Here is an 8,229-nt window from a genome sequence, read left to right on the forward strand (position 1 = left end):
ATGATCTCAGCTCACTGCAACCTCTACCTCCCAGGTTCAAGCAATTTCTCATGGCTCAGCCTCCTGAGTAGCTGGAATTACAAGCGCCCACCACCACATCTAGCTGATTTTTTGTGTTTTAGTACAGATGGGGTTTCACCATCTTGCCCAGGCCAATCTTGAACTCCTGAGCTCAGGCAATCTGCCTGTCTCGGCCTTCCAAAGTGCTAGGATTACCGGTGTGAGCAACTGGCGCCCAGCCATGCCCAGTTAATTTTTGTAAAGATGGGGTTTCACCATGTTGGTCAGGCTGGTCTTGAACTCCTGACCTAAGGTGATCTGCCCACCTCAGCCTCCCAAAGTGCTGGGATTACAGTCGTGAGCCACCTTGCCCAGCCAGCTCCCCCATTTTAGAACAATCCATATCTACTTAGCTCTGCTTAAATGTCTTCCTCCATTTTCCCTAACCCTGCACAAACCTGAGAGGGACAATGTATAAGAGCCAGTGTCACGCGTACCTTCTGCCAATTCTTTGGCAATCCGTTTCAGTTCATCCTGCTTCTTCTTCTCCTCTGCCGCTATCCTCCTCTCCTCTTCTGCCCGAGGTTTTAGATATCCTGTTTCAGGGAATGAACTTCACTGCAAGTGCTGCTTGAAAGGAACTGAGTCCACACAGGTCAAGGTATCTTCAGCGACGCTGTGAACCAGACGCACCTGCTGCCCCTCTCTTTATGTCAATGGGGTCAAGGCTTGACCTTCACCCTAAAGAGTCCAACCCAGAGGCTACAGGGTCCCTGCTGCCCCTCCCCTCACGAACTGGCTCCTTCGTCCTCTGCAAACAGGGACTGCCTCCCGCCAGACCTCAGCACTCCAACACCCACTCGGCACCCGTTTTCACCAAGAAGCAGCCGTTTTCGAGTCCCCTGCCCGGGCCTTAGAAGTCTGAGCTTTGAGTGAGCTGATTCCCAGTCACTCCGACCTCCCCGCCGCGCTCTCGGAGCCACGCTCGGTGGAGGACACGGTCCTGCATCCTCGCATCCGTCCCAGCCCCGCTTCCAGAGCCGGAGTTCACCGAGCGGCACAGGAGCTCCCCAGGAAAGCCGAGTAGACCCCGCCCCGGCCCCGCCCGCGGTCACTCACTGTAGCGCGTGGCTCCGTAGGCCATGCCGAGGAACAAGAAGGAGTAGCGGCCGAGCTGCGAGAGAGGACAGTCAGCGGCGGCGGGGGACCGGGCTCGCGGGGCAGGGGTCGCGGGAGTAGACGGGGTGGGGTCGCGAGGTAGAGATCGCAGGAGGTGTGGGGGTAGGGTCGCCAGGTGGGGATCATGGGAGGGGAGGGGATCGAGGGTCGCAGCCCGCAGGGTTGGAGCTGTGGGGAGGGACACGAGGGGGCCAAGGCACTGGACGGCGGCTGCGAAGCCTGAATCACCTTGATGAGCGGAGAGACCTGCACCGGCGGCACCATCTTGTCCGTGACCTTCGCACCGGAAGCACAACCCACAGACCGAGGAGGACGCCACACAAGCCCGCAAAGCCGCTGAGGCAAAGGCGAGCTGGGTGGACGCATGCGCTGTTAGCTGCGAGGGAGCGGAGGCGGGGAGCGCCCCTGGCGGCCGGAGGGTGACTGAGTCCTCCAGCGCGGCGGTGACGTCACATGGAGCGCAAGCGCACACGAGCTGGGGTGCGCGGATGACCTCCGGCTGCGCCTGCGCAGTCGCTGCATGCGGCGGGCTCTGCGTGGAGTGGGCGGGGGGTCCACAGCCGAGACGGTGGACGCGCGCGTGCTCTGCCCTCCTGCGCGGGGCGTCCGGGGCCTGAAATCGGGGCGGCTCGGGCGGGCCCAGCCCCGCGGCCCGCGCCCCACTGAGGGCGGCCTGGGCCGGGAGCCGAGTGTGAGCCGAGCGCCGGCGGCTCCCGGGCAGGTCCCTTCCCGGGCAGGTCCCTTCCCGGGCAGGTCCCTTCCCGGGCAGGACAGTGGCCTCTGGCCGGCGTCTGTCTCCGGCCGGGCCGCGGGAGCACGGCCTCCGGGCCCCTTTCCTGTGGCTGCTCTGCCTGGGAGCCCCGGGCCACCCGCCCGTCCCCGCGGACCCCCCGTCACTTCCGTCCCGAGGAGGGGCTGGGGAAGACGCCGGGACTGGAAGACCAGCCCCCCGAGGCTTGGGGACCACCGAGCCCACTCTGGTCCCTGCTGGCCCCCGTCCGCGCCCCAGGCAGCTCCCCCTGTGCCCGAGGTGCTGACCCGCCAGCCCGGTGGACACCAGGCCTGCAGTCGGCGGGGAGCCTTGCCGCTGCCACGTCCTGGGTCTTCCTGGCGGCAGCCGTGCCTCTCGTGCCGGGCCACCCACGGCCCCCTTTGGCAGTGAGGCAAGGCCTCCTGTGTCCCAGTCTCCCGGCCCTGCACGGCGGCAGGCAGAAGCAACCGGAGAACCATGGCTGGGGCCCCGCTAAGGCGAAGCATCTCAAACTCCAGGTCCTCCCCCGCATGGGGAGGCGTTCTGAGCCGCCTCTGGCCTCTCCTGGCTTGCTCCGGGGTCCAGGCTCTGGGCCTCTTTGGCTGAGAAACCGGGAAATCACTGGGCTGTTTCCTGGGCTGGGGATACCGAGGCCGATCCTGTAGGGCCGCGGACCGGTAGCGGTTTGTGGCCGGTTAGGAACCGGGCCGCACAGCACGAGGTAAGGACAGAGGAGGTAGCGAGGCCGCCGAGCCCGGCCACTGCCAGATCAGCCTCCGCATTAGATTCCCATAGGAGCAGGAACCCTATTGCGAACTGCGCACTCCAGGGATCTGGGTCGCGCGCTCTTTATGAGAATATAATGCCTGGTGAAATGAGGTGGAACAGTTTCATCCCAAAACCTTCCCCATACCCTCCCACACACGGAAAAATTGTCCTCCATGAAATGGTCCCAGGTGCCAAAAAGGTTGGGGACCTTTTTGGGGCCACTCGATCTTTTCTCCAGCTTCTGTGAGGTGCCCTGGAGCCCCTGAAGACTCCTGCCTGAAGCCTCTGCCTGAGCCCTGTCCTCAGGGGGCCAGAAGCAAACCCCAGCGCCTCCCACTGCTCACTGAGGAAGGCGCAGGTGCGCTGGATCCACAAGGCACAGAACCATCCTGGCCCCATAAAGCCCCTCCTTTGGCTGGGGCAGACGCCCTCGGGGACAATGGGTTTTCCCTTCACTGGATTTTAAAATAAACTAGACTCCTCAGCAACTCCTGCTTCCAGAATCAAAAATAAGTGTCTCTGGGGCCCAAGGTTGGGGGTGAGGGAGACATACCAGCAGCTGCCACTGGAGGCGGGGCGGGGTAGGGCACACACACTGCCCAGGGAAGACCCTCTGAAGTCGATGGAACCTGCCTTTGCTCAGGGCCCTTTCCGGGGCTTAGTGGGGACAGGGGTCCCACCTGGCTCAGGACACCGCCCACCGGGGCCTCTGCAACTGTCTGGTCAGCTGTCAGTGCAGAAGCTGATACTCCCCTGGCTCAGGCTCTGCTGCTATCTTTAGCGATGTGCTCAGACTCCAGTGGCCTGGGACCCCTCTGCAGGGGCTCTGCAGCCCTTCTCACATTCCCGGTGGCCTCGGGGTGGGAGGAGGCTCCCAACCATGCTTCCTCCTTGGGTGTGGTTCTCCCCACTCTTGCAGCCCAGCAGTGCCCCTCGGGGTCACACCCAGACCTCACTGGACTGGGAGCAGGGGATGCCAAGGCCCTTGCTCCCAGCTCCAGGTTCCCAAACCTGGTCACACATTTGCCCCTTGCAGGCTGCCCCAGCTCCCTCCTGGGTAGCTTATGCCTCCCAGGGTCCTCGACCTCAGGCGTCTGTGCTGCATGAGGCCGCTGGCCCTGGGGATGGAGCCCCAGCACCTCAGGGGACACCGACTGTGAATGCGTCCCTCGGGGGTAGGACCTCCACGCAGGACTGCAAGAGGCACCGCACCTGTCTTAGCTTTGCAGACATGGTGGCGCCCCCAGGGCCCCCACCTGACTGCTGTGGCTGCACACACTCACTCCCACCCCCGCCCCTGCAGCCCAAAGAGGCAGCTGCCCTGGGTCCTACTGCCTGCTTCCTCCCACCCAGATGCAGGCCGAGGGGCTCTGAGAGCTTGCTATCTGCTCAGCCTGCAGGCCTCCTCCTCGATTCTGCTTGGCCAGCCGACCCCCCTCCCACCCCTTGGACCAGGGCATCTGGATTCTGACCTTGAGGTGCCCTCCAACGTCCGGTACCACCAACAGACCCCGGGCCAGGTCCCTCCCCCAGACTCTGCCCCTGAGGCCATGTTATAGGGGGAAGAGCAGACTCAGGGTCCTGGCGGCCCCATCCCGGCCCATCTGAGCAGCCTGGCCATCTTCAGGGTCCCAGAAATGTCAGCACCCATGGGCCAGGCAAGGAGCTCCCAGCCATGAGGTCAGAAGAAGTGGTCTCAGGGCCAAGGCTATGGACTGATTTTTCTGCCACGGAGGCAGGGAGAGGCGTGGACCCCCGACACACCGTGTGCTTGGCATAAGCCTGGTGACCAGCTGCAGTCGCCCACAGCAACTTTGTGCAAATCTAGAAAAGATGCCCCTTCCTCTGGCTCCTGCAGTTTCAGGGTGCCCAGGCTGCCAGCCAAGAGCATGTGCAGGTGGCCCTAGTGACACCCAGAATCCTTGGGAGAACAAAGCCTCCCTGGGGGCAGGGGACACGTGGGATGGGAGGTAGACCTGGCTGGAGGTGCCTGGGGGGCTGGGAGCCTTTCGGGGTGGGGCAGGGCAAGGGTATGAGTCACTGCTGGGCTGCCAAAGCTCACTCTGCAGTTGTCCAGTCCCCTGGGGTGGCCCCAAGCCTGTCCTTGTAGGGAGTGGCAGCCGGAGTCCGAGCTGCCCTGGGGGACCAGGCAGGAGCTTAAGATGGGCAAGACCCAGTGTTCTAGGCAGATGCATTGAAACAGGCAGAACCAGGCATGGTAAGCAGTCCGCCATGCAGGCCTGGGGCAGGCGCGTGTGAGTGTGAGCTGTGCCGTACGTGTGTGCGTGTGCACAGACAAGAGCCTGGGCGTGCCTGTGCATGTGTGAGTGTGTGCATGTGTGTGTGACTACACGGGTGTGGGCATGTGCTGTGTGTGTATATGTGCATATGTCAGTGTGTGCACACACACATGCACATATATGCATATACACTCATGCATATGTGCACCCCACATACATTTGCATGAGTGTATATGTGCATATGTGTATGTGTGCATATGTGAGCGTGTGTATGTGCGTGTGATCATGCAGTGTGAGTCATGCAGTGTGGGTGTGTGCTGTGTATGCATGTGTGTGTGCACAAGCGTGTGTATGCGCATGTGATCATGCAGTGTGTGAGTTCAGGTGCGGGCGTGTGTTTTGTGTTCATATGTGCATGTGTGTGACCATGCAGGTGTGGGGGTGTGCTGTGTGTGCATGCATGTGCTGTGTGTGCATATGTGAGGGTGTGTATGAGCGTATGTGCGTGTGTGTGACCATGCAGGTGTGGGCGTGTTTTGTGTGGTAGGAGGTACAAGCTCCTGCCCTGGTGAGAGTCAGAGCAGGATGAGGGAGTTCCTAGCCTTCACGAAATCCTGGTACCCAGAACAAGCCCACCCAGAGTCCACTTGCCCCTCAAGCCTTCAGAGGCTGAGCTGGCTGCTACTGGACCAGGAACCCTGACCCCTGTGCTTCGTGGGCATCTGGGAGCCACTGTCCCTCCCCGACTCCCTGTGCTGAAGCTAGACACCTGCAGTCACTGCGTCCCCACCCCCACACAGCTGCCCAGGCTTGAGGCTGGTGTGCTCCTCAGCAGTCTGGCCCCCTCCAGCCCCAGGGCTGAGGTCCACCCTTCATCTGAGTTAAGTCTCTCAAAACTCCGGGTGCCCTGGAGGGTTTCCTCAGCCATGGTGCTCCCTTTGCAGGCCAGCAGGAAGACCAAGAAGAAGGAAGGGGGGGCCCTCCGGGCCCAGAGGGCATCATCCAACGTCTTCTCCAACTTCGAGCAGACTCAGATCCAGGAGTTCAAGGAGGTGAGACTGTCCTGCCTCACTGGGAGCCCCTGTCCTCACTTGGGGTGCTGAGGAGCTGGGAGCAGGGGGCAGGGGCAGAGCCCAGCTGGGCCAGCAGCACAGCAGCCCTGGCCTCGGTTCCCAGGCGTTCACACTCATGGATCAGAACCGAGACGGCTTCATTGATAAGGAGGACCTGAAGGACACCTACGCCTCCCTGGGTAGGTACCCAGGCAGAACACCTCAGCCCTTGAAGGAGGTGAACACAGAATGTCCTCCAGCCCCAGACGCCCTGGCCCCTCCTCCTTGAGTGGATCCAGGGCCCTGAGGCTTCGAGGGGATGGCCCCGGCCTCCCTTGGTTCCATCAGACCTGGCATCGAGCGTCCCAGGGTGAGACAGGGTAGGTGGTATAGCCCACACCTGAAAACTTGGAGTGGGCTTTGGGCAGCTCCAGGGAGGGGCTGGTGCTCCCGTGGGAAGCCATAGGCAGCCAGGCAACTTGCCCCCAAGCCGGACCACAGAGCTGACAGAGGGTGTGGGGACTCTGCTGGGCCAGATCACAGAGCTAGGGGTGGGGAGGGCCTGGAGACCCTGCCCAGCCAGACACAGAGCTGGGGGGGAATGGAAACCATGTCCAGCCTCCGCAGCACAGCACAAATATGGTGGGGACCCTGCCCTCCCCAGCCTCAGTTCTCCCTGTGGGATGTTCTCTTCCCAGCAGCTGCCTCTGGACAGAGGCAGTAGGGCATGGGGCTTCGGTCCTGCCCTGGGAGCTGGGGAGTGATTTCTTCTTGGGGTGGGAGGGTCGCAAGTGCCCCACTTTCCTCCTGGCCCTGCTTTCACCAAAGTAAGAACGGCAGCTCCCAGCACCTTCCCGAGCTCTGTGTCACCTCCTTCTCCCTCAGTGCTTAGTCCTGGGGCTCAGGGTTTGGGGCAAAGTGAACACAGTCAGAAGCAACCCCTGCCCGACACGCCGGAGCCAAGCTCCTCCTTCCCACTCCCTGCCCACCCCTCCCATCTACCTGCCTGACCTGGTGCTGGAGTCACCTGCTGGGGGGACAGCAAATGCAGCAACAGGCCCTGCCCCATGACGCCCCCGAGTCTGTGACAGGCAAGACCAACGTCAAGGACGACGAGCTAGACGCCATGCTCAAAGAGGCCTCCGGGCCCATCAACTTCACCATGTTTCTCAACCTGTTCGGGGAGAAGCTGAATGGTGAGCACCGGTGGGACAGGCCTTGCCCTCCTAGTTAATTCCTGGAAGCCAACAGCTGTGGGGCCCCATCAGCCGCATCAGAGCTGTTCACTCAGGCCCTCAGGCCCCCACTCCTGCCCCACACGCTGTCTGACCCACAATCGGGGACCTTGGTCACCACTCACCCCCAGCTCCAGGCCTGGGCTGACCCTAGGCACCATGAAAGTCATTAGACCCCAGGGCAGGAGTGCCCGATAAGACCCCCTAGGGGTCAGGAGTGGAGAAGGCCTTCAGGCAGAGGGCACCTTGTGGCAGAGGCTGGGAGTCCCGGGAGAAGGGGTCTGGCCTCCTGCCATCTGCCCTTGGCAGCCGCAGCAAGACTGTGACTCGGAAGCGCAGGGCTGAAGGCACATTTGTGGCAGGTACCGACGCAGAGGAGACCATTCTAAACGCCTTCAAGATGCTGGACCCGGATGGGAAAGGGAAAATCAACAAGGAGTAGTGAGTGTCCGGCTCGGGTACGGTGGCCCGGCCTCCGGGGGTCCCCAACAATCTCACTCTGCCCCAAAAGGGACAGTCAGCCACCAGACAACACGCCCACATCTCCGCCTCTGACCAGCTTCAGGGTCACCAGGAGCAACCTAGGATCCCAGCTGAGTGGGTGGGACCAGCCTTGCCCGATGCAGCAACCAGCTGCCGGCCCCTGGGGGCACTTCCACTCAGGCCACTCCTCCATCTTCAGCTCCTGCCAGGTGCTGAGAATGTGCCAGGCACTTTCATGTAACTTCCCTCAGGCTCTGTCCCCATCAGTGGCCCCCAGGGGGGACCCCAGCAATGATGACCCCTGAGTGTGTCCTCTGAGTTCCCTCAGGCTCTGTCCCCATCAGTGGCCCCTCAGGTGCCCCTGCCCAGTAGTGATAATCCCTGAATGTTGTTGGGAAGGGACCTGCCTCAGGGCCACATTCCTGCGGGAAGGGTGGGAGTGCGGTGAGCAGGTGCAGCCTGCGTGAAGGGTGAGAGTGCGGTGAGCAGGCGCAGCGTGGGGGAAGGGCGGGAGTGCGGTG

General features: G+C 62.3%; 2 protein-coding genes across 2 annotated transcripts in view; one reads left to right on the forward strand and one right to left on the reverse strand.

Annotated features, from left to right (window-relative positions):
- Positions 1-1,654, reverse strand: part of ATP5ME (ATP synthase membrane subunit e) — a 2,097-nt gene extending 443 nt beyond the window's left edge. Inside the window, exons 1-3 of the mRNA XM_032253864.1 lie at positions 1,408-1,654; positions 1,120-1,174; positions 498-596 (exon numbers count right to left, since the gene is read on the reverse strand). Coding sequence (XP_032109755.1) covers positions 498-596; positions 1,120-1,174; positions 1,408-1,545 — 292 coding nt within the window. The 5' untranslated portion in view covers positions 1,546-1,654. The remainder of the gene's footprint in view (positions 1-497; positions 597-1,119; positions 1,175-1,407) is intronic.
- A 2,561-nt stretch (positions 1,655-4,215) lies between these two features.
- MYL5 (myosin light chain 5) overlaps positions 4,216-8,229 on the forward strand; it is a 5,094-nt gene continuing 1,080 nt past the window's right edge. Inside the window, exons 1-5 of the mRNA XM_032253863.1 lie at positions 4,216-4,916; positions 5,883-5,990; positions 6,115-6,190; positions 7,082-7,186; positions 7,588-7,666. Of these exons, the coding sequence (XP_032109754.1) occupies positions 4,914-4,916; positions 5,883-5,990; positions 6,115-6,190; positions 7,082-7,186; positions 7,588-7,666 (371 nt within the window). The 5' untranslated portion in view covers positions 4,216-4,913. The remainder of the gene's footprint in view (positions 4,917-5,882; positions 5,991-6,114; positions 6,191-7,081; positions 7,187-7,587; positions 7,667-8,229) is intronic.

This window comes from Sapajus apella, unplaced genomic scaffold, assembly GCF_009761245.1.
Source record: "Sapajus apella isolate SASKATOON/1434 unplaced genomic scaffold, GSC_monkey_1.0 scaffold85, whole genome shotgun sequence".
In the NCBI taxonomy this organism is placed as follows: Eukaryota; Metazoa; Chordata; class Mammalia; order Primates; family Cebidae; genus Sapajus; species Sapajus apella.